Source organism: Uloborus diversus, unplaced genomic scaffold, assembly GCF_026930045.1.
Source record: "Uloborus diversus isolate 005 unplaced genomic scaffold, Udiv.v.3.1 scaffold_14, whole genome shotgun sequence".
Lineage (NCBI taxonomy): Eukaryota > Metazoa > Arthropoda > Arachnida > Araneae > Uloboridae > Uloborus > Uloborus diversus.
This window is the reverse complement of record NW_026558098.1, coordinates 2,809,745-2,835,599: the sequence shown is the minus strand read 5'-3', so window position 1 is coordinate 2,835,599 and position 25,855 is coordinate 2,809,745. Positions and strand designations below refer to the sequence as shown.

The 25,855-nt window shown below is 33.1% G+C and overlaps 1 protein-coding gene across 1 annotated transcript in view; it reads left to right on the top strand.

The window, feature by feature from the left end:
• Positions 1-25,855, top strand: part of LOC129232836 (mismatch repair endonuclease PMS2-like) — a 168,490-nt gene that overhangs the window by 135,634 nt on the left and 7,001 nt on the right. Inside the window, exons 20-23 of the mRNA XM_054866936.1 lie at positions 6,193-6,323; positions 12,971-13,140; positions 16,534-16,571; positions 20,848-20,952. Coding sequence (XP_054722911.1) covers positions 6,193-6,323; positions 12,971-13,140; positions 16,534-16,571; positions 20,848-20,952 — 444 coding nt within the window. The remainder of the gene's footprint in view (positions 1-6,192; positions 6,324-12,970; positions 13,141-16,533; positions 16,572-20,847; positions 20,953-25,855) is intronic.

Sequence of the window (25,855 nt, the reverse complement as noted above, 5' to 3'; positions counted from 1 at the left end):
AAATATTAGTGAAAAAAGAATTTTTGAATTTGGGGAATTTTGATAGAAAATATTGCTTTGTGGGGAAAAGTTGGAAGGGAATTGGGGAATTCTGGATTTGACCCTCTGGCAACACTGCCGATGCACTATAGAGCAAAGAGGAAAATATAACGTCGAAAGTTACAAAACGTTTTGGACATTTTTGTTAACTTTCAAACTATATTGAATCTTAACTTTTCCATTATGGTGAAGCATTGCTGTATTGTTGTTTAATTAAAACCCTTGTGCAAATAAAAAGAAATATGTATTTCTTGTTTATTTAAAATGTCAACTGGATTTTGGAACACTTCAAACAAAAATAAATGAAATAATTCATTTCGTTTTTAGAGTTGTATTTAAATTTCAAAACCTTTCATTTTTTTAAGCGAGAGTAGGTATGCCGTTTATAAAATCAGCCATTTTATAAAATCAAGTGTCTTCAGAACAAATGTGATTTTAATAAGCGGCGGGCACTGTATTTATTTGTTTTTTGTTTAGTTTAAAAGGTTGTAACTAGAGTGGGGAAAAGTTAAGGAACGCTTCGTTCCCCTGAAAATGAAACTTTGATTCTTATACTAACTTTCTTGATGGTATATGCAGATGCACACATATACAGTAGAAGACCGTTATAACGCCGAACTGTATAACGCAATTCTCTATAAACCACACTACTTTTCAGAAGTAAACAATAGGTTTTGAAGTTTGAAAAAATCCCTCTGTTTTGCTTTGCAAAAATGAAAATTGTTAGGCAAATTAAATTTTGAAAGTTTTTCATCTTTCCATCTTATTTCAAAGCTTTTAAATTGGAAATGAGTACTCAATAGTAAACAGAAAATGCTCTTGAAAATGCAGCTGTTATGCAAACCATGAAGCTAGCAGAAGTGCAGGATTTTGATTGTGAAACATATTTATTTGTGAATAACTAATTGTAATATTGGTGGTTTAATACTCATTGTAGATAAAACTCATTCTGGAAATGCTAATATATAGATGTATTCTGAATATTAGTTTCAAAATGTGTGAAATGATCTATTTAATGCAAAAACCTGTATAACGCAAAAGCTATGGTCCCAAGGTGTGCATTATAACAGTCTTCTACTGTAATACAACTCCAAGTAGCACTTAAAAATCAAGTCCCTTAAGTGTATTATTTTAATAAATATATAATTTTTATTGTTCTTTGACTTTTTAACATGCAATCCTAATTAAAAATTGCTATAATGTATATCATATTAGATAGATCAAATATTTTGCAGCAAACTATTAATTTAGGAGGATAGAGAGGGGACATAAAAACAGCAAGTGATTTATTATTATTATTATTATTATTATTTTGTAAATTTGTAATTGTCATGAAATTGCCTTTGGGTCATTCTCCGGAAAACATAACTTTTAAACACAAATATTTTTCAATTTCAAAATCTTTTGTTTTCTTTTTTGTTCATTCTTTCATGAAAGCGTTACCTACTAGAAGTAACCATAAACAATGGCCCAGCTAAGTTCCAATTATTTTACTCATAAATAAAAAAAAATCGATGCCAATTTAATATCAAAGTAGTAATTTTTTGTTAATTGCGCAAGCAATCAGATATTTTAAAAAATAAGGCTTTGGTCGTAGAAATAAAAAAAAAAAAAAAGAAAAACTTTTACTATTTAGAAATTGAGGCCAATTTAATACCCAAGCAATAATTTTTTTTAATTGTGCAAACAATCGGGTATTTTAGTGATGAGTGGAAATATAATATTAAGCTCTTTTAATTAAAGTACGGCTTAATTAGTGGTTTCAAATGTATGGTAAAAAGTAGTATTTAGTAAATTTGAGGATATAACTGGCAATTTATAATATTGGTAGAATGCCTGTTATTGATGTATTTCGCCCCCATCATTTATTTTCACCTCAGAAATAATGACATTGATAAGGTCTGTCACGGAGGGTGAGGGATTTTCCATTGATATAGGCCTAATGGATACATTTTTCAGGGAAAAATTCTTTTTCTTTGTTGCTACAATCTGCACATGTTAAGCAAATGAAAACATGTTCACTTCTTTTTTTTTTACATTCATTTACATCCCTGAAATTCAAGTTCAAAGAGGTGAGAAGTCAGAATAACCACACTAAGTTTTTGAAACAAAATCCATCTTCAACTATCAGGGTTGGCAAAAACCCGGGTTTTTTTAAAAAAGCCCATGGACCCAGGGTTTTTTTGGGTTTTTTTAAATAAAACCCAAAAAAACCCAACTAAAAGTGGGTTTTTTTGAAAGAAATGTGGTTTTTTTTTTTTGTATTTTTTTAGGGAAAATGTAGGGTACTTGGTAGCATATTGTAGCGTAAGTATATGGACAAAGCGCAAAAATTTGTCTTGGGGTAAAAAAAGCTGGAAAACTAGTTAAAATTCAGCGTTTTCTGAAGAAGAGTATGAAAGACGACGAAACCCAAGAATGGTGAAGTTTCAGATTTTTTAGTTTCCATGATTACCAACAGTTAAGGCAAAGTTACTTCTCAAGTGATAAAATCTATTGTCCGTTTTTAATTATTTTTTTTTTTTTTTTTTTTTTTTGCATTTTACTTTATTGTATTGCATTTTGTTATGCAAAACTTCTGTAGAACCTCAAGTAGTTTAAATCCCTATTTACTGAATTCCAGCTTAATCAAGATATTTCTTTGAATTTTATGTTGCCTGTTTTTCTATTGCTGAGTACAGGGTAAGAAATACTAAACTTTTTCGTAAGATAATGAAAATACTGTACATCCTATTCTGTTTTTCTGTCCCGACCATTCGTAAAACCTGTTAATTTCTAAAAAAAAAATAACTTGTTAATTCGAGATTTGTGACGTGTTGGGTTGCAGAAAATAATTCACATGAAAGCCTTTTAGCTACAGTTGTTTCCTCTGTACAATCTACAAATATTGAGAAAATCAGACATGACAGGACTTAGTCAAGATAATTTGAGTTATTTATTGACCAGTTAAAGAAAAAAGTTAAATACATTTATTTAAAATCCTTGAAGTTTTTTTTTAATGCTGTTAAGAGTTAAGAAATACTATTAAAGTTCAAAATTCATCTTTTATGTCCATTGTCTGTGGCGAAGAACAAATAAATAGAAGTTTGAATTGTAAAAGTATTTAAATTATTTAATTTTTTAAAAAAAGTTCTCAGAAAATTTAAAAAAACCCAAAACTGGGCTAAATAATGGGTTTTTTTAAATGGTTTTTTTCAAAAAAACCCATTGGGTCCAACCCAATTGGGTCCAATCCGGCCAACCCTGTCAACTATGGCTGAAAATAAACAAGGGGGCTCCCTTGTGTCATGGAAATTGGAAATCTATGTCATTACTGCCACGTGCTAATGAGGAATGGCATTTTGAGTTTAGGTAACGGAGGTGAGCATTTAATGTGTGACAGTCCTCATTATCCTACTAAAACGAATTAAATCACGATAGAAAGAATTTAAATACACTTGAGCATTTAGTGTTTGAGGCACTTACGAGGAAAATGTTATTGTTACAAATTCTGTAAATAGTAATTATTGTAGTAACGTAACCTGTAAATAGTTTCCCGTAACGAATATACAGCCCCTATACATTCGGGCTGAAGTATATGGACCCCCTATTCTTTTTTTTTTTTTGATTGATAAAATTTGTGAATGAAATAAGAAAGTGTGTAGAACGGTGTAGCATTTTCTGGGAATAGTCGAGAGGTCTCTTTCGGTGTGTATAAAAGCCGTTATGCATGATAAAGAGTTGAGTTTCGATTGAGAATTTGTACTGAGAGTGTATTAGCTCTGTTTATTGCGAGGCTTTTCGCTGTGTGTTGTTTTACGTATTTGGATGTAAATACGTGGTGTAACCGTTGAGTTTACGTTGTTGAGTGATATTTGCTTAATTGCTGATGATTCATTTAGCAGTTGTTGACGATCTTTCCTGTACATAGTGTAAATAAATTTCCTGTATTTTTCTCAAGAACTGTGTCGTCATTTCGAGAAAGTTGGAAGTCGCACCGGATCCGTTACATTATCTTTACTAATAATAAAGCTGAAAGTCTCTCTGTCTGGAGGATGTCTATAGGATGTCTGTAGGATGTCTGGATGTCTGTGACGTGCATAGCGCCTAGACCGTTTGGCCGATTTTCATGACATTTGGCACAAAGTTAGTTTGTAGCATGGGGGTGTGTACCTCGTAGCGAGTTTTCCAAAATTCGATGTGATTTTTTTTCTATTCCAATTTTAAGAAAAAAAATATCATAAGATGGACAAGTAAATTACGAAATTATCATAACATGGAACCGTAACATGGGCACAAGCCAACTGGCGAGAAAATTCACCATACATTATTTGTAAATATACGGGCGAACCAAAAGACCTTTTGATTTTTCTATTACAGGCAAAGCCGTGCAGGTATCACTAGTTACTAATAATAAAGCTGAAAGTCTCTCTGTCTGGATGTCTGTAGGATGTCTGTGATGCGCATAGCGCCTAGACCGTTCGGCCGATTTTCATGAAATTTGGCACAAAGTTAGTTTGTGGCATGGGGGTGTGCACTCGAAGCGATTTTTCGAAAATTCGATGCGGTTCTTTTTTTATTCCAATTTTAAGAACAAAAATATCATAAGATGGACGAGTAAATTACGAAATTATCATAACGTGGAACCGTAGCATGGGCACGAGCCAATGGGCGAGATACGAAATTATCATGACGTGGAACCGTAACGTGGGTACAAGCCAATTGGCGAGAAAATTCACCATACATTATTCGTAAATATACAGGCGAACCAAAAGACATTTCAATTTTTCTATTACGGGCAAAGCCGCGCGGGTGCCACTAGTAAAAAATAAGTTCATTGTTTTATTTAAAAAAGTTATTAAGCATCATTATGAGCTACACCAGGGAGATGAGGATTCACATGTTGTGAAGCAAAAAAATATGTTTTTTTCTTGTTTCAAAAAAATGTTGACAGATTTAAATGGATACATTTATGGGGAATGTAAAAAATATTGTTAAGTGAAATATTCTTTAAAGCTTTTACCGTAAAGTGTGTGTGACTTAAAAGTTACACTTTTTGGATAATGACCCCTTTGATTAAGATGAAGAAACAACGTAAATAAAGCACAAATATTGGAGAAAATAAAGCATATAGCTTAGTTTCTCATTCTCTTGTCTATGATTTTTCCAGCACTCCATTTTCTCATGCTATTTGGAAGCAATTTTCTATAATTGCCTTTCCTGTTTCTTCAGTGTTTTGCATTCTTTTTTTTTTTTTTTTTTGGCTCCTGGCTTCTGATTGGTTGTCTCTCTCCCTACTTTGAGCCCGGAGTGTACATGCTGTTTGCTGATTGGTTGTTTGATGTCTGGTTCCTGTATTCTTATTGGTTGGCCCTCTTTGGTATAAATACCGGTGTCCACTTGGTTGTTGTTAGTTCTCTCCAGGATCTCCGCTACGGTCGCATTTTTCGCATAATGCGAAAACACTATCTGAATTGCGTAAATAAAGCAATGCATTTTCGCTTTTTTGCTCAAATAAAAAATAAATTAGTTTTTTAAATAAAGAAGAAATGTATGATCCTAGAAAGGAAGCGTGCATGGCGATAACCAACTTAATCTTTTTTAAATCTTAGCTAAGATGTTTAAACTACAATTAAGTTCACTAACTATTAGTCTTATCCAGCATTATGTTCCCCCCCCCCCCCCCCCCAAAAAAAAAAGCTTTATTAGGAGGAGGGGACTGCAACGTTCTAAACACCAATCATGTTTTCTTTTTTTATTTTATGTTTTAAAAAAATTGCTGTTGTACTTATTTCTTCAAGGATGTCACAAATGAAATATGAATTGTATTTTCAACGGGAGATGAAACGCACTGAGGCATATATAACTATATGAGAATGTGTAATATTTTAGCATTTTGCTAACATTTTTCCATCAATTTTAGCTTTTATGCTAAAGAATTTTTGGACCCAGCTTAAACCCTGGTTCTCTCGCAACTTCTGGTTGTGTTGGTGAGCTTTTTTGCACTGATGAAGAGGCTCCATTGTAGCCTTGAAATAGCTTTATCTTCTCCGATATTTGTGCTTTATTTACGTTGTTTCTTCATCTTAATCATATAGTAGCACAAAGCGTATATGATATATTTTCATTTAATGACCCCTTTGCGTTATATTGATGAGTCATACCCCTCTCCAGTTCAACCTGGGTTTCATCGTGACCAAGCTGGATGAGGACCTCTTCATCGTGGACCAGCATGCAACCGACGAAAAGTACAACTACGAGACCCTGCAGAAAGACACCATACTGGAGACACAGAAGCTGCTCAAGTGAGTCGCATATAATGGATCACATATTGTCAGCCTCGCTCTGTTTAGCAGGGGTGATTGTGTTCCGGTATTATACCGAATTTCCGGTATTTTCGGACGCATTTCCGGTATTTTTATGTCCGAAAATACCGGAATTATGTTTTTTTTTCGTTATGCTTTTATCTCCCTACCTCCGCATTTTTTTAAAAATTATATAATACTCATCAAATATACCTGCAAGAGCCTTAAGATGGACACCTATCCCTTAAGATGGACAAATGTCAGGATAATTTGTATAACACCACTCAAAAGTAACTTTGTAACCCATTAAAAATTTAATTAAATGTGCACACAATATTTTTACTCAGAACTATTTAATACTACGGCAAAGGTGCACTTATGTAATAAGGGCCAAATGTTACACCCCCCCCCCCACCCCCGTTCTAGCTTTGAAACTTTCAGGTATTTTTTGATGAACTCACAATCACCCCTGGTTTAGTCAAAACCTTCTAGATCTCACTGCAAGGTTTTTGCCCCCATCTGTTTTTATGTCGTTAATTGTCAATAATATCAGGGTACGTACCAGGGTTGGCAAAAACCCGGGGTTTTTTAAAAAAGCCCATGGACCCAGGGTTTTTTGGGTTTTTTAAATAAAACCCAAAAAAACCCAACTAAAGCTGGGTTTTTTAAAAGAAATGTGGGTTTTTTTGGTCTTTTTTTAAGGGAAAATGTGGGGTACTTGTAAGCATATTGTAGTGTAAGTATATGGACAAAGCGCAAAAATTGTCTTGGGGTAAAAAAGCTGGAAAACTAGCTAAAATTCAGCGTTTTCTGAAGAAAAGTATAAAAGACGACGAAACCCAAGAATCAAGAATGGTGAAGTTTCAGATTTTATAATTTTCATTATTACCAACAGTTAAGGCAAAGTTACTTCTTGAGTGAGAAAATCTATTGTTCGTTTTTAATTGCTACTACTTTTTTTTTTTTTTGCATTTTACTTTATTGTATTTCATTTTGTTATGCAAAACTACTGTAGAACCTCAAGTAGTTTTTACTCCCTTTTTACTGAATTCCAGCTTAATCAAGATATTTCTTTGAATTTTATGTTGCCTGTTTTTCTATTTCTGTGTACAAACTAAGAAATATTAAACTTTTTCCTAAGATAATGAAAATACTGTACATCCTGTTCTGTTTTCTGCCCGACCGTTTGAAAAACCTGTTAATTTCTAAAAAATATACCTTGTGTTTATTCGAGATTTGCGACGTGTTTGTTTGCAGGAAATAGTTCACATGAAAGCCTTTTAGCTAGAGTAGCTTCCTCTGTACAATCTGCAAATATTGGGAAAATCAGACGTGACAGGACTTAGTCAAAATAGTTTGAGTCCATTTATTTATCAGTTAAAGAAAAAAGTTAAATGCATTTATTTAAAATCTTTGAAACATTTTTTTAATGCTGTTAAGAGTTGAGAAATACTATTTCAAAAGATTTATTTTTTATGTCCAATGTCTGTGGTGAAGAAGAAATGAAAAAGAAGTTTAAATTGTGAAAGTATTTAAATTAATTTTTTTAAAAACTTCTCAGAAAATTAAAAAAACCCAAAAGTGGGCTAAATAATGGGTTTTTTTTAAATGGGTTTTTTCAAAAAAAACCAATTGGGTCCAATCCGGCCAACCCTGGTACGTACGGGTCATGGAAATCCTGGAGAGTCATGGAAAAAAATAACAGAATTTCAGACCTGGAAAATTGAAATTTTCATTGAAAGTCATGGAAATTTATTTCAAGTCATGGAAAAATGTCCTGGACAAACAGAAAGGAACAGTAGCTGAAGGAGCATTAGAAATTTTGAGTGATTTAACAGTATAGCACATAAGAGCTATTAAAAGTGGAAAATTGAACGATTCAAAAATCAAATCTGAATTTTGAAATCTCATTGCATCCACTTGTGTCGCAGCCGCTTGCCATTTTTTGCGATGTCATTTTACTGCCTGGACTTCACTTATTTTGAATTTTCTGTTATTTTCAACACTTCTTATGTTTCATATTTTGTAGCAGCAAAATTTCACGTTCTTAGTTTTGCCACGCCCACTCAAAAAAAAAAAAGCATTTCAGTTGCATGCGAGTTCGATTGCATCACTTGTAAGGACTTTATTATTACATTTATCATAGTTTATCTTAATTTGTTGAATGTTTTAGAAAATAAAGATCTTTAGTCAGGCGATAGAATACAGAAAAAGGGAAATTCTAATGCTCTAAAACAGTTGTGCCCAACATACGGCAAGCAAAACTAATCCGTGCGACCCACTGCTACGTTCAATGTCGGGAATGAAACGTGTTCTGGAATTTCTGAACCTATTAATTTATATACAATTGAAAATATGCAAATTTGTAAACAAAACAAATATACTTTTGAATAAGAAGATTGATTCTTTACTGAATGGTTTTTTCAAAAAAGATCTGGTTTAGAAACATAAAGAACTAAACTATGTTGCTTTAAAGAACCAAAATACTGTCAAGTTACGTGGATGATTAAAGGCATTGTTGACACTAAAAGGTAACTTTTGAAGCAAATTTATTGAAACTTAGTGATGACTCGTTCAACCTTTGTCCCATTCTATATCATTCTGCCTGTTTTTTTAAAAAAAATATCATACATTTAAGCATCATCATATTCGCTTCACTGCATTTTTACTTTACTTAAATTTATATGAAGAAGACAGATAAAATTAGTTTAGTTTTTTAAGTGTGCACTTATATTTTTTACATTACGAGTAAGTGCTTCAATGAGGCTGTGGCATTCATATGGACGTTTTGCTAATTCTCATTTCCAAATATTACCAAGTTTGAGATTACATAGTGCTATTCTCTTCGTGTAACGAAGTCACGAAAATTTTCATTGAAGTCATGAAAAAGTCTTGGAAAAGTCATGGAATTTTTCGATCCAAATAGAGTATGAACCCTGTAATATTTATCATGTAGAGATGGTAATGATAAGGAAAAAATCCAGAAATTTTAGGCAAAAATACAGCTCTTTTCCGAGAATTCATTTCAACCTGGGGCAAAATTTAAAATTTCGAAATTTTTGCACAAAATTATGTATTTAGAAATGTATGATACTAGCACTTTAATCCTTTATCCTTAAGCACTTTTATTATACTTGGCCTGATTGTCACAGAGTAATCTGAGCATGGGCACCCATATGAAAAATTGTAAGGGGGGGGGGGCTCGAATATTTTAACCATGGTTTAGCAAGATATATTCGCCATGGAAACTGATTTCAGGACAGATTAGAGTCGTTAAAATTTGACATTAATTAATAACTTATTCATTAACGGCTGGAGAAGAAATGTTTTTACATTTTTGAAAAGAAGAAAATACTAAAAGGAAGAAAGTTCTAATTTCTAAGGGGTGGGGACTCAAGCCCCCCCCCCTTGCCCCCCTATATGGACACCCTTGAATATGAGGCCTGCTTTTGCTTATATCTCAGCAACTAGACCAATTAGAGACTTTGAGATTTCACTAAATGATTTGCTTAATTATAAAGTACAACTTAACGCTGAAAAATTAAAATTCTGAAAAAAAAAAAAATATTATTATTTCAGTTAGGATGGAAAACAGCAAGTTTCATGTCATTTCCCTATTAAATATTTAAATATAAAACTCATTGTTACAAATTTTGTTGCCTTGCAATCATAATGAAAATTTTGAATCGAGGCTTCTCTGAAGCAAGCATGAAATTAGCAAGCATAAATCCTAGAGAGGAACAAAGATTAAATCTTAGTCCAACTGTTTAAAGCTTTAGACATGTATAATAGGTTTTTTCCTTTTTAGTACCGAGCATTTATACGAAAAAATAAGTTTTCGTGAGGGTAAAATTATTCTATTTCTGAAATACATTTGCACTAAAAAGGATAAAATCCCAGAATTTTTTTAAAAAACACCAAACACTTTTCATAATGCACTCAAAAGGACAAAGTAACTTTTCTGGGTCAGAAAGGACAATTTAAGAATTCCTGTAGTTTTCGAAAGAAAATGACATCACAAACGAAGAAAAGTGCGGTTCCAGTCATTTCAAACCAAACTTTCCCAATGAGAAAAATATGCATGTTTCAACACTCAAAGTTATGATTGGAAGCTAGATAATGATAAGAAATTCTTTCCATGACTTAAGCCGCACTTTTCTTCGTTTGTGGTGTCACTTTCTTGGAATTTTCGAAAACTACAAGAATGCTTAAATTGCAAAGAGCATTGCAAAACTGCAGTTTTGTACATGCATGGTCTCAGTAATATATTATGCTCTTTAGCCCGATGCTTGAATTGAGTTGAGCCTAAGATTTTCTGTTGAAATCGAAACCCTTAAAGTTTGTGAATAAGGGAAAGAAGAAACATGCGAATCGAAAAGACGTAACTATGGCAACGCCAAATAAAACATCAATGATTTTAATGGCGATGAGGATTATTCGAACTTCGATTTTTAATGGCTTGTAACTTTTTTTCCTTTGGAGATAGAAGCTACATTTTACGACCATAGGTCGAGTTAGATCTGGAGTAAAAAAAGCCGCACTTTTCAGTGGTGTCAAAAAGAAAACTGCAGGACAATTCCTTCGCTTTTTACTGGCAGATTTAATTAAGAAAGTAGTGCCTAAATTTTAGCTAAGCCTAAAAAAGTTCGAGCTAAAAGCACAGATAACTCCCGTCATATTTAAGTTAGAGCATTGAAACAAATTGCGTAGAACACAGAAAATTCTACCCTTTCCAACGATATATACATAATATTAATATGTGCAAGTAATTTTTCAGCCCTTTAATAGGCAATTTACGTGAAATTTGAGCTTAAGAAATTAATTACAAAAAAACTAATTTGAATTTAAAAAAACAAAACCCCAGGTGCACAGCCCCCGGGGCTCGAAGTAATTTTGTACAAAATTTCAAGGCTGTTGGTGCTATGGGGTGTCCTTGACGCACATCCGTCACAGACTTCCTTTCAGAATTTCTTTGAAACCTGAATTTTTATTTACTATTAAGAGATACCTAGTTAATTTAAACACTTGATAACACCATTTCAATCGGTTTTAAACCATTCCTTAACTATATATTACCGTTTCTTATATAACACTTTCAGGGGCGGTGGTTGCGCTGTGAAACCACTAATTTATGAATTTTTTTTCTCTCTTTTTTCCGAATTTTTTGAATCAAAATTGCTTGAGTCCTCTTCTTTTAAGTTCAATGAACAACATTAGGTGGCAGAATATCAAAAAAAATTTTTTTTTTTCGTTGGCTCAATTTCTACGAATCCATTATTAATCATCATCATAATAAATTAAAAATCATCAAATTTTTTTAATTTTTTCATTTACCCCAAAAATTGGAATTTTTTTCATATTTTAAAATTTTTTAATTAGCGCTGAAAGAGTGAATCATTTTTCTTCTTTTTTCCTGAAGTAGTCAATCATATTGTTCGAAAAGATTCAAATTCATTTTTACATGCATAAACATGTTTTTGTCCTTCCCCAGGTGGGGGGTGTGAATAAATGGGGACACCACCCCCAGTGAAAAAAATTTTCTAACTGAAAAATCTATGTCTAGATGATCAAATAAACCCATTTGTGGTGTTTTTTCTTAAGATTTCTCAAAAATTAATGACGCGCCCCTGAAAGGGTTAAAGAACAAAATTTTAATGTGTATTTTTAAAAAAGCTGTTTTAATTAACGGAAAATATTGTTACGATGCACAAAATCGGTGATGAAAAAATGTGATATTTATTATTATTTGTCGTCTGCATTTGTTTATTGCTTGAAACCTGTGAGCATTATGTGTAGTGAAATTTAGACTTACTACACCGCTAGTAGAAGTGAATTTGCAAAGAAAATGTCCACAGCCTGAAGTTGGAGAAAAAGAAAAACACGTGAAGCATTTTTCCTCAAGGAAAATCTGTATTTATTATCCTCAAAGAATTTCTAAAGTTGACGAACAACATCTTCATTGATATTTAAAAAACATTTAGAAAAATAGACAAATATTAGCCGCTAATATACAACGAGACATTAAGTTTACGAACATGCCGATTCCAAGGAATATAAGGCATTACCGTAATACACAAAAATAGGCCTAAAGGCGTTTTATAACTTTAAAATTGACATCACGTTGTATAACGCCCTGCCAGGAGTAAAGAGCACTGGCAGACATCACGATAAATTACTACGTGCAATATATTGCGGCTATGTGAGGTGAGAGAGAGAGCGAAAAAGATCGCTCGAAGTATTTAAAGTCTTCACATGGCTTTCAAATTAAGAATATGCAAAATACAATATGTGTTGCCAATGAAAGAAAGTTAAAGATATGTTGCCAATCAAAAAGTAACTCAATCAAAAAAATAAACTCGCGGTTATAAGATACAATGAACTGGTGACTCGGTTCACCCAAAAGTTCATTCACTTGACTGAGTTATCGCAACCGATCGCACAAATGACGTCACAACGTGATGCAATGTTTACATCGAAAAAGGATTGATACTGCATGATGCAAAAACGTATTTTTAATGTTTTTTTTTTTTTTTTTTCAAATTAAGTGATTCTTTCACTTTTTGTGAAAGTTTAAATTAAAAATCTAACAAAACCCATCCCCAAATAAAATACGAAAGACATATTTAGTGGCTGGTTTTCTGTTGCAGCCCCCAGACCCTGAGCCTGACTGCCGTCTCGGAATCCATCTTGACGGAACACCTGCACGTCTTCGAGAAGAATGGATTCCGATTTAGAATAGAAGAAGACGCTAAGGTGGGAGACAGGGTACAGTTGGTCTCCGTGCCCGTCAGCCACAACTGGAGCTTCGGAAAAGAAGGTGGGTGCACCTGTTGATGGATCAACTTTTACTCTCAGCTATCAGGTCCAGGGTTGGCAAAAACCCGGGTTTTTTTAAAAAAGCCCATGGACCCAGGGTTTTTTTTAAATAAAACCCAAAAAAACCCAACTAAAAGTGGGTTTTTTAAAAGAAATGTGGGTTTTTTTGTATTTTTTTAGGGAAAATGTAGGGTACTTGTAGCATATTGTAGCGTAAGTATATGGACAAAGTGCAAAGATTATCTTCGGGTAAAAAGCTGGAAACCTAGTTAAAATTCAGAGTTTTCTGAAGAAAAGTATAAAAGACGAAAAAACCCAAGAATGTTTAAGTTTCAGATTTTTTAATTTTCATTATTACCAACAGTTAAGGCAAAGTTACTTCTCGAGTGATAAAATCTATTGTTCGTTTTTTAATTACTACATTTTTTTTTTTTTTTTTTTGCATTTTACTTTATAGTATTTCATTTCGTTGTGCAAAACTACTGTAGAACCTCAATTAGTTTAAATCCCTTTTTACTGAATTCCAGCTTAATCAAGACATTTTTTTGAATTTTATGTTGCCTGTTTTTCTTTTTTTGTGTACAGGGTAAGAAATATTAAACTTTTTTGTAAAATAATGAAAATACTGCACCTGTTCTGTTTTCTGTCGACCGTTTGAAAAATCTGTTTATTTCTATAAAATTTACCTTGTGTTTATTCGAGATTTGTGACGTGTTGGTTAGCAGAAAATAATTCACATGAAAGCCTTTTAACTAGATTAGTTTCTTCTGTACAATCTACAAATATTGAGAAAATCAGACGTGACAGGACTTGGTCAAGATAATTTGAGTTATTTATTGACCAGTTAAAGAAAAAGTTAAATACATTTATTTAAAATCTTTGAAGTATATTTTTAATGCCGTTAAGAGTTAAGAAATACTATTAAAGCTCAAAATCCATTTTTCATGTTCATTGTCTGTGGTGAAGAACAAATAAAAAAGAAGTTTAAATTGTGAAAGTATTTAAATTAATCATTTTTTTTAAAAATTCTCACAAAATTTTAAAAAACCCAAAAGTGGGCTAAATAATGAGTTTTTTTTAATGGGTTTTTTCAAAAAAACCCATTGGGTCCAATTCGGCCAACCCTGATCAGGTCCCAATACTAGGGGAGAGACCTTTGAACGTTTGTGCTTTGGGACACTGCTAATTTCTAAGAATATATTTTTAGCAACCATGTTTTTGTAATCACTAATAGTAACCTTAACCACTAAATGGTGCCACAGTAAAAATCGGCATCAAATGAGTAAAATTGACGATTTTGTGAGGGAAGGAAAATTTCGTGACTCAAACGTAAATATCCTCTTCATTCTTATTTCATTTTCTGTCTTTGTATTTGTAAGTTTAATCAATTGAATTTTATTTTGTTATCAAAGGGAAGTATTTTAAATAATTTGCTTATGAGAAAATAATGATAGTGCATCTAGATTGGCCACTATTTTGGTTTTTCTTAAACGACGTGGTGATTGTACCTTAGGACACGTTCCAAGGTACAACATGTGCATGGTTCTTAATAATTAAGGTATGTTTAGGTACGTGGAACAATGTTCTAATCTTATGTAGTCTTTTAAACACATTTAATGTTAGATCATAATTCATAATTGAATATTCATGATTTAATTCACTACCATGATTTTTTTTTTTCTGGTGCAAAATCGGTTCAAGTATATGGCACTTTCCTGAATCAGGAAGATTTTTCCATAGTACAATACAATGTTGTACCTTGGGAAAGCTTGGAACTTTTTACTTTATTTGGCCTTTATTTTCAAACTATTTCGAGACTGACAGGGCCGGATTTAAGGGAGGCTACTGCCCCGGGGCCTCCACGACAGAGGGGCCCCCACAATAAAATATTTACAAAATATCCTAACTTTCACGGGTGGAAAATATCAGATATATACATTAGGGTGCGTCTAATTTTTAAAAGAGTTATTTTTTCATGAGGCACCCTCTCATTTTGTTCCTTTGAATGAAAAAAAAATTATCATACCTGAAAATTAAAAATTGAATAATATTTAGAGGGTGCTACCACTGCTGCAAAATTTGACAACTATCTCTCTTTTTATTTTTTTTTTTAATTTATTTTTTTAGTCTGGATAGTAAGTAGCAATCAGTGAAAAGTTTGTATTGTCACATGGAAGTAACAAAGAGAAAAATTACAATATTCCTGAATGTAAAAGACCGAAAGTGTAAACCTGTGACATGAATGGCATTACCGAACTTTCGGATGCTTTTCTGACATTATTACGTAAAATGACAACCATGAAATGCTTATTATTTTCTTGTATATATAAGAAATAGGTATTTGTGTTATGTTAAACCCAACCAACCTAATGTCATGTTGATTAAAAATATGACAAGATATATTGGGGAGTTTATTTTTACACTATTTTTTTCACAATGACTGTAATTTTAGTCATGGTAGCACCCCCTAAATTATGGTCAAATTCTATGAAACTTTCATGTGTGTATTTTTTCATCAAAAGGAAGCAATTTAAGGGGTGCCCCATAAGAAATTCAAAACTTTTTTAAAAAGTGCATTATAAGACACACCCTAATATACATATGTATCAAAATATTCGGATATATGTCAAAGTATTTTCGAAAAATATGATGATCTTTTGGAACCCTCATTAAGGCCTCCACACTTCCAAATCCGGCCCTGCAGACTGATGACCACTAATAAATGTTAAATTGCAGTATCTGGATAAAATGATTACTCCACATAATGCTGTTTTTTTCTGTTATATGTCTGAAGTTTGTATGTTTTGTAATACAGTAGAAGACCGTTATAACGCCGACCTGTATAACGCAATTCTCTATAAACCGCACTACTTTTCAGAAGTAAACAATAAGTTTTGAAGTTGAAAAAATCCTCCTATTTTGCCTTGCAAACATAAAAATGGTTAGGAAAATTAAATTTTGAAACAGTTTTTCATCTTTCCATCTTATTTCAAAGCTTTTAAATTGAAAGATGAGTACTCATAGTAAATAGAAAATACCAGATAGCACTTGAAAATGCAGCTGTTATGCAAACCATGAAGCTAGCAGAAGTACAGGATTTTGATTGTGAAACATATTTATTTGGGAATGATTAGTTGTAATATTGGTGCTTTAATACTCATTTCAGATAAAACTCATTCTGAAGTGCTAATATACAGATATATTCTGACTGTTAGTTTCAAAATGTGTGAAATGATCTATATAACGCAAAAACCTGTATAACGCAAAAGCTCTGGTCCCAAGGTGTGCATTATAAAGGTCTTCTACTGTATTCTTTAGTTTTCTTAATAAATGCTTCAATGAATTTGTTTTTCGATGAGAAAATAATGATAGTGTTTTTTTTTTTTATGTATAGATGTGGATGAACTCATATTCATGCTCACTGATAATCCTGTAAGTATATCTAATGTTTTTCTGTAAACTCAGTTCATATCTTTCATTGTCTGAAACATTTATTCATCAGAAAATTAAGCCTCGTGATTGTGAAAACAACATTTTATCCATATTATTATTATGGTAAATCCTCATCAAACCAGACTTTGTTCAATCCGACCAGACATTTAGAGGTACTGCTTACTGAAACTGAAGGGCAAGTCAGCGTAATAATGTATTATTTTCGTAGGCCATGTTTTCTATTTTTGTAGTTCAGGGTTTGTACGCTCCTTCAAAACTCCTCCAATACTCCTTCATTCAGGAAATTTTTTTGAAGGGCCCTTCAAACTCCTTCATTGTGGTTTGAACTCCTCCAAAACTCCTTCCTGTTTAGTTCAAGACTACATACTTTTCCTCTATGACAGTAACTAAAAATACTTCAATTGACAACTTAACATTGTCACAAGAGCAAAGGCATAAGGACAATTTTGATGTAGTAATATCGTATATTTATTTTATTCATAAAGACGGTATTTCTGAATTGATCATAGAAGTAATAGTTGAAGGTAAAAATATTATTAGATGACTAAGACTTACAGATTATAAGTGAAGTAAAACATATTTAAATAGTGCTTTTTTTTTTTTTTTTTTTTTAAGTTTTATGATTATTGCTTTTCGCTCTACCACACTCTCTGCAGTAAAGTCAGTTTGTCTAGTTATTATTTAAACATTTAAAAATACATAAGTAGATATACTATATTAAGTGATTGTGTTAAAAAAAAATGTTTAGTAAATTGCTGTTGTGATCGTGTAAAAAGGGTCATCTACATCTACAAATGATGTCATACCTTGAGGGTGTTCATGAAAGGTGATTTCACACAATTTCACGAACCTCATGAAATTTTATGAGGTTCATGAAATTGTGACAAAGGGAAGAGAGAGGGGAACAAAAAGTGACATCATTATAAAAATATGTCATGTGACAATAGGAGTAATAGGGTGAAGTGTGACACTTTGTGACAAAGGGGAAGGGATCTGAATGTGTTAAAAAAGTGACATCATTAATAAGGACAGCCCTCCTTCAAAATCTCATTTTCCTCCTTCAAAACTCCTTCATTTCATTTCTGAAATTGAGTACGAACCCTGTAGTTTCTCTTGAGCAGTTTTACATTTCATCCTCTTGGATTCAAAAGGCAACTTTTACTTGTACAGCAGTTTATGTACCTTGTCTTAATGTATAGGTTATTTCGTTTGATCTGTACTTTCATTCATTCAGACGAACAAATTAATTCATTCCGAGTTCAGATGTTCTCATGCAAAACAATTGAAATTGCAAAAAATGCTGCAGCAAAATGTTGAAACGTTAGAGTTCTCTAAATGCCTCTCAACGTATTTCATCTCCTGTTGGAAACTGAATTTGAAATTCAGCCATCATATCTTAAAAGAAATAAATACTCTGACGATACAATTTTTAAATTTGGAATAAAATTCAGAAATGCATTTACCATTGAGCAAGCACAAGTTTCATTTGTAAAACGGTCCACACAAAGATGAATGAAGTTCTGGAAAACACACCTGCTTCACACAAAAAAATGGTGAATTCATTTCCATAAAGAAGAACCGACTCCAACTCATTTTGAAAAATCACAGATTTTCTGCCGAAGGATATTTGAAATGTTAACATTCTACCATATTGATTCTTTCATCTTACAACCAAACGGCACGACCTTGAGGGTCACGGATTTTGATAAAATTCTAGCTATAGGTCCATTCCCACTAGATATGAGTGCAGGTAAAACGGTTTGACTGCAACGAGGGTCCAAAGTTGCTAGTTTGGCCCAATGGCTTTTCCATTGGAATTTCTTAACTCGACACTATGTTACATCTCCCAACATCTTTTTTTAGTAAATTGAGTATAAGGGAGGACACGTATTTATTTATGGGCATGATCTAAGTTAGTTGGAAAGTCGAAACAATCTTGTGTTTTCGTTTTTTTTGTGTGCCATGTGAAATAAATCAGATTGTTTTCCCTCCTCCATACCTGCCAACCTCCGAGAAAAAAAATCCGGAAGATTTTTTTAATTTTTATCCACAAGATTTTAACGCAAAATAAAATCAAACAGGACACCTACCCTCTTTACATTTAACAATATATTAGTTATGAATTTCATATCAATTGAACTTACTTTCGTTTAGTAAATATTACTTTTATTGCTTTCTTTAAAAGTTTGGAAATAACATTTGTTACTCATCTTAAAAAAAGAACGAAGCAAAAACAGCTCGAACTGAGAGAACGAGAAGATAATCGGCGCCGAAACTGTGCCCCTAGTTGCCCGCCGCGACGCTTGCTTTGATTGGATCCCGATGAAGTCATGCGCTGTATCACTCCGTGACGTCATAATCTTGCCTCGCTTCTTCTCGTGCCATTCTCTTACGGCAACCTTTCCTTGGCTACTTGGCCTGAAAAGCGGTGCCGCGTTCCACAAAAGTATCGTTAGCGCCAAAATTGGCGAGATAATTATTTTTCCTACAAAACGTAAAAAATCCGGAAGATTTTGCTCATAACCGGAAAAACGGAAAAGGACATAAAAATCCGTAAAACTTCCGGGAAATCCGGAAGGGTTGGCAGGTATGCTCCTCCCATTTTTTGCTTATCAGTGTGGCATATCTTTGATAGCAGACAATAAATATCCAGTTAAAGTAAATGTTTTTATTAGCAAACGATAAATACTTGTTACTAGCAAAACAATCAATATAAAATGAAAATAATTAGTTTCATTTGCGAACGATAAATATCCTGTCATTATGTTATTTTGGCATTCAAGTTATTGAAATTAAAACTAGGGGCCATTTGGAATTTGAGAGAACCGCTTTTTAAAAACTAATATTCAACTTAATTAAATCAAATATAAGCATGCAAACGGCTCATTCTGCGGTACAATGGCAGAAAAAGCGATAAAAATAGTAATTTTAAAGGAAATTCCATTGCATTTCTGGGTCCTAATTATCAACGTTGGAGCCCCGTTGCAGCTGAACTAGGGCCTATGAAGTCAAACCGCTATACCTGGCAGTGGCGGATCCAGCCGATTGTTTTGGGAGGGGCCATCCGAAATTTTTGAACAAACTCCGAACTCCCCAGAAATTTTATTAAAATGAAGTTTTAAAAACTCAATTTTCGGGGTATCGAGAAATTAGGTGAGGGGGTGGATTTAGGAATCTCCTTCGAAAATGTTTAAAAACTTAAATTTCAGATTAATTTTTGAAAAGTAGGAAACTAAAAACGCGTTTCGTCTGTTTTTGATGATGTGCGGAGAAAGGTCAGGTTTCGGGCGGTGCCTCCAAAATACTTTTTGAAAATAAAGCTTAGAAACCAAAATATTCTGTTGTTATACGTTGAGAAGTTAGAAGAGGAGGGGTGCTCCTCTCTAACTCTTCAGCTGACCAGCCTAAAAATGCACCTTTAGGTAATGTTTGCTTACATTAAAGGAAGTGTGAAGGTGCTTGGAATCCTTCCTTCCTAAAAATATTTTGCGTTTGAGACTCTAAAGATTCGATTTTTAACTATATTTATACATATTTTAGAAAAGGGATGGAAGATTCGTGAGCTCCTCCAAAAAACCTCCTTTTAAAGCTATCATCACGATATAAACTAAGAAGGGAGGGGGTCCTTTCAAAAATCGTTTGTAATGTTGCATTTTAGCAAGTTAAGTGATAAGGGCTGGATAAGCTAGTTTCCGTTGACATTTTTTCCAAATAAAAGACTTAAAATGCAATTTTTTGCTACATATCAAGGCATTTGTGAAAACGCATGAGAAAAGGGGGTTCTCCCCCTAATTTCGAAATTAAGCCATAAAAACGAAAATTTAGGCTCTCTTGGGTCTTGTGAACAATTGGTATACTCTGAGAACCGCAGCATTTAGAGATCGTCCGAGTGTCTGTAGTCGGAATCAAGAAATGATGTAAAAGATGGAGAAAAATTTTGGAAATAAAAGTTTTGTTTTGAGGATAGGGATATAATTAATCTCCAAATTAAGTCCTATACTTCTTTTTCAGTAAAACTCATGTGTTAAATTTTGTTATCTTCTCCTAATATTTTTTTTTCTTAAAAACATTCCTACAATCACAAGGCTTTGGGAGGGGCCATGGCCCCCCTCTAGATCCGCCCCTGATACCTGGGCTCATATCTAATTGGAATGGACCTACATCTAGAATTTTGTCCAAATTCGTGACCCTCAAGGTCGTGCCGTTTGGTAGTTAGAAAAAGGGGCGGAGGTATTCATTGGTGTTTTTTCTTCAGATCAAGATGGTGAGACCCTCCAGGGTGAACCAGATGTTTGCTTCCCGAGCCTGCCGCAAATCTGTGATGATCGGGACTGCACTCACGCATGCCATGATGAAAAAGGTGAGGCCAAACTCCTACTTTTCCATTTCTCCACCAACACCACTAATTTCGCAACCGTTAGCAGGGGCCGAAGTAGTCCTATATATCCTATATTTTCAAGAAAAGCATCAAAATCGTCCTATATTTCCTATATTTTTGAAAAATGTCTTATGTTTCCTGTATTCTCGTTTTTTAATTTTTTTGTTGTTGAACCAGGAGGACATTAAGATAAATAAATACCTTTGTGCTGAACAGTAAAGTAAGACAAAACAACGTCAGAAGAAGCACCAATTTGCAAATTACTGCTTCGGATGTCTTTTCATCCATAAGCTCATTATTTTTTGCATTGAGAAAGGCGTTCCCTGTAACGCCGAAACACGTGTCTGATGTCATTTGCAAATTTGTGCTTCTTCCAACGTTGTTTTGTCTTACTTTACAGGAGGACATTAATTGTACAAATTTTGGTGCATGGTGCACTAAAGGAAAAGATGATTTTACCGCTTTTTGCCATTTTTGCAACTGTTCAGTGCCCATAAGCAATAGTGGATTTTCGCAATTGGGGCAGCATGCTAAAACATCCAAGCATAAAGAAGACTCTGAAAAACGTCAAGAGGATCCTTCTCAAGCTCTGTTTGTTCTTAATACAAGTGGTAAAGGGTTCAGTTTAGATATTAAATCAAAGAACAGTGGAATAAGTACTTGGGCCGTGAGTGAGGAAGAAAACATAAAAATTATCTTTGTTCAAATTTTGTTTAGTTATTTAGTCTATAAAGTACTTTTTTTTTTTTTTTTTTTTTCAAAAATTATTCTTTCAACTACAGGAAAGTCATTTCAGATGTAAGGAATAATTTTATTTGGGGTTTTTTTTTAAACAAAATCATTGAATAAGAATAAATAAATAATATATGATATGTATTATTTCTTTTTTCATAGCAAAACTATTCATATATTGTGTCCTATATTTTTTGCGGAAAATGTCCTATATGTGACAAGCCGGTCACTTCTACCCCTGCCGTTAGTCCTAGATGCATACTTCCAATGGGGTCGTTTCCAAAATTTTAAAAGTATTTTTTTCTGAAAGAGCATGCTTAAAAACATAGAATCTGACCATTTTTTAAATAATTTCTTTAAGTTTAATATTTTTAAAAAATTACTTAAACCGGTGCTCTTTCATCGTTTAACGCTTCTGATGATGAAATGCCATTCAGTGTTGCCATTCATGGTCCAAAACATTTAATTTGCCTCTTTATTCACGTGTACTGGCAACGATAGGGTTGATAGCCAGCGTAGAGCGCAATTGTAATTCGCTTTTTGATTATCATAATGTGGAAATGCAGTAGAAAGATGCGCCATAGTGCATCATTTGTGATGTCATAAAGACCACGCCTTGTTTGAAGAATCGGACATTTTTAAAAATGAATTTAAAAATAACTGTTGGGAAAATCAAAGTATTTTCTGAGTCTGTTTTTTTTTTTTTTTTTTGCTTATTCTATCAATGTCAGTGACAAAAAATACTACTTTTGACTGAAGGAAACAACCCCATTGCAAAAATGCTCATAATCAGATTCAGAGTTAAGATAGCGAAAGTTTGAAGCAAATAGAAACGAGTCAGAAAATACAAAATTTAACTTTTTATATGGGCCCTAGGTCCCCTAACTTATTTTTAGGAAAATAATCTTTACTGAAAAATATTACATACACAAAAAACTTGACACTTGTGTGACCAAAACTCAAGGAGATATTTCAGTTTAAAGTTTTAAGGGACCATACAGAAGATGAGTTTGGAACTTATTGTCCTTTCAGAGGAATGTCAGGTTGTCAATGTAAAAAAGCTAAGTATTTATATTTTTCATTGCTATTCCAAAATAAATGCAAATGTTATGCCGTGATACCCAAAAAGATACTACAAAACCTCGAACAATCTAAAAAACCACACTCTATGCACACATTCTAAACACTTAACTGCTATATTTTCCCCCAAAGGGCATTATTGACGACCAGTGTAAAGTGTTGTAAGTCACAAAACGCTGTGTTTCATAGCTCGGTGAATAATCGTGCACTAATATCGAACTTTTTCTGTTGGAATGATTTTTCAATGGAGAAAATTTCCTTAAATATAAGTAAGGGGACCTAGGGCCCGTATAAAAAGTTAAATTTCGTATTTTTTGGCTCATTTTTATTTTTGCTTGAAACATTCGATATCTTAACTCTGCATCTGATTTTGAACATTTTTGTGATTGAAAGTACAGGGTGTCCAAGAAAGATCCGCACAACATCAAAAATCTATTTAAAAAATCAACAGGGTTACAGCGAAACTAACCAGTACATTAGATAGAATAACTCAAAAAGTTAGAATAACTCAAAACATGCTGCAAAAAAAAACTTTTTGAGTTACTGTTTGACCATCGATTACATGGAAAGGCTAATATCCGGTTTATAGGCGGAAATGGACGTGTCTATTACTTTATAGGGATGTTAGTTGGTTAGTTTCAGATGTGACCTTTTGCCTCTCGATTATTAAGCCTTAGTTTGGTAAAAATGAAAATTTGCTAACGGCAACATTTTTTAAATCTAAAGTATATTCGATCTATATTCTCACGGCAAAATGAATTGGTTTATCTATTCACAACAAAGTTCTGAGCTTACCATTTTGATTTTACGTTCCTGAACGAAAAGAAAATATTTTCTTTTCTTTTTGTTGTTTCCAAGGTAACAATTTTTGTTTTCCCTCATTTCATTTTAGTGAATGCAATAAATGAATAAGGCACTAGTGACATTATAAAGAGCGTGCATCAAAATCCCATCGTTATTTTCCTTTCTCCCCTGCTAGAGTCATTCAGATGAAATGGTCTTTACTTGGCAGACTGCCAAATTACATACAATCCGTAGTCAAACTGTATTCTATCTAATGTACTAATTAGTTTCGCTGTAACCCAATTGTTTCTTTTTCAATAAATTTTTGAAGCTGTACGGATCTTTTTCGGACACCCTGTATGTATGCATTTATGACTAATGGTTATGAGAATAGAGGTTTTGCAGGTTTGAACGGAAGACCCTGTATATGGTGATAATGCAGTCATCCACGATGGCATGGCGATGAATCCAAACAATTCAAATTAAATTTTTAATTGATCAATTTCTAATATTTCAAAATAGATCACAGTTTTAAGCATACCTTTTTGCTTTCTGTTTAAAAACAAGAAAGCAATTGGCATTTAGTATTAGAGGGAGTTGTCACCGTAAAGAATTGCTGAACCTGTTCTGGCAAACTAATTGCAGGTAGGGTTAATAAAAACGGGTGATTGTGTTCCGGTATTTTACCGAATTTCTGGTATTTTCGGACGTATTTCCGGTATTTTTATGTCCGAAAGCACCGGAATTATGTGTGTTTTATGCTTTTATCTCCCTACCTCCGCAATTTTTTAAAATTATTTAATACTCATCAAATATACCTGCAAGAGCCTTAAGATGGACAAATGTCAAGATAATTTGTATAACACTAGCTCAGAAGAAACTTTGTAACCCATTAAAAATTCAATCAAATGTACACACAATATTTTGACTCAGAACTATATAATACTTTGGCAAAGGTGCACTTAAGTAATAGGGGCCAAGAGTACCCCCCCCCCCCCCCTCCCCGTTCTCGCTTTGAAACTTTCAGGTATTTTTTGATGAACTCACAATCACCCCTGTAAAAATCATAATGTTTAAAAAAAAATCAGATTTTTAAAAAAAATTTAAAATTAAATGTATTTATGATACTAAAATTAAACTGTTCAAGTTTGATGTCTAAATCAGATAATTCTTCTTTTTAATATATAATGAAAAATACATATAACTAAATTTGACCAGATTGGATAATTTTACCATTTTAGCCACGTTTGGCACCATGTACTGCAGGTGCATATCTGAGTTCGACAAAGTCCCATTTCCAGATGGGTGTATTTCCAAGGCATTAAAAATCATCAAAGACTGAAAAGCAGACTTTTTTTTTTTTAAAGAAGTCTTGTCTTTTTATTAAGATGCATATTTGATTTCAGTGTTTTGATCTAATAGAATTTGAAAGGAATTGTATGAGATAGGTTTGTTTTTTAAATTAAAAATTAAATGACTTAACTCCTAATAGATAAATATCCAATTTTATTTATTGTGCTGAACTTCATTGGAAAAAAAATCTTGTTTCATATATCCTTTGCAAGTGTTTTTCTTTTTAATTTTACAGTCGTTCGACTTTCGCGGCTTCACTACATCGCGATTTTTTCTAGTGTTTTTTTTTTAATAGTAATTAACCCTTTTGCGCTCGTGTAAACTTTTTACTACAAAAGAAAAACAAAGTATGTCTTTTAAGTAAGGTGAGCTCTTTTGAGGGGCTGTCGTTGAACTAGTTGAGGGAGTGGAGGTATAAAATCTCCAAAGAAAGCGAAGGGAATCGCTATCTCATTTTAACCGCTAAGCGCTAACTGAAAAGTATAAATCACTGTATTATTACTAAGGGATAAATACATCTGTAGTGTAGATGGTGTTCAACAATGAACTATTTTCAAGTTGTATACGTAATACCTTTAATGAGGATGAATGTTGAGGAAAAATGGGGGTACATGCGGTCACTAACTGGCAATTAATTCATCATCAAACAAGTTGAACTATTTTCATAGATTAGTAGTAGTGTGTAAGAACTACAAGCGTGTGTGTAGTTTATTTCCCAATAATTAGCAACGTGATATCTTTTTAGTTTAGTGTATTATTTTGTGCAATATACTGAATACTACAAATTTAATGGTAGCTAAGGTTGCTGTTTCATGTCTCTCTAGGGTGCTCTACCTTAAAAACCTATTTAAATAGTCGGAAGTAAGTTTTATGTACTCTAATAAGGAAAATATTCGGTTTATAAATACAGAATCCTACTTCGCGAAAACTCAGTTAT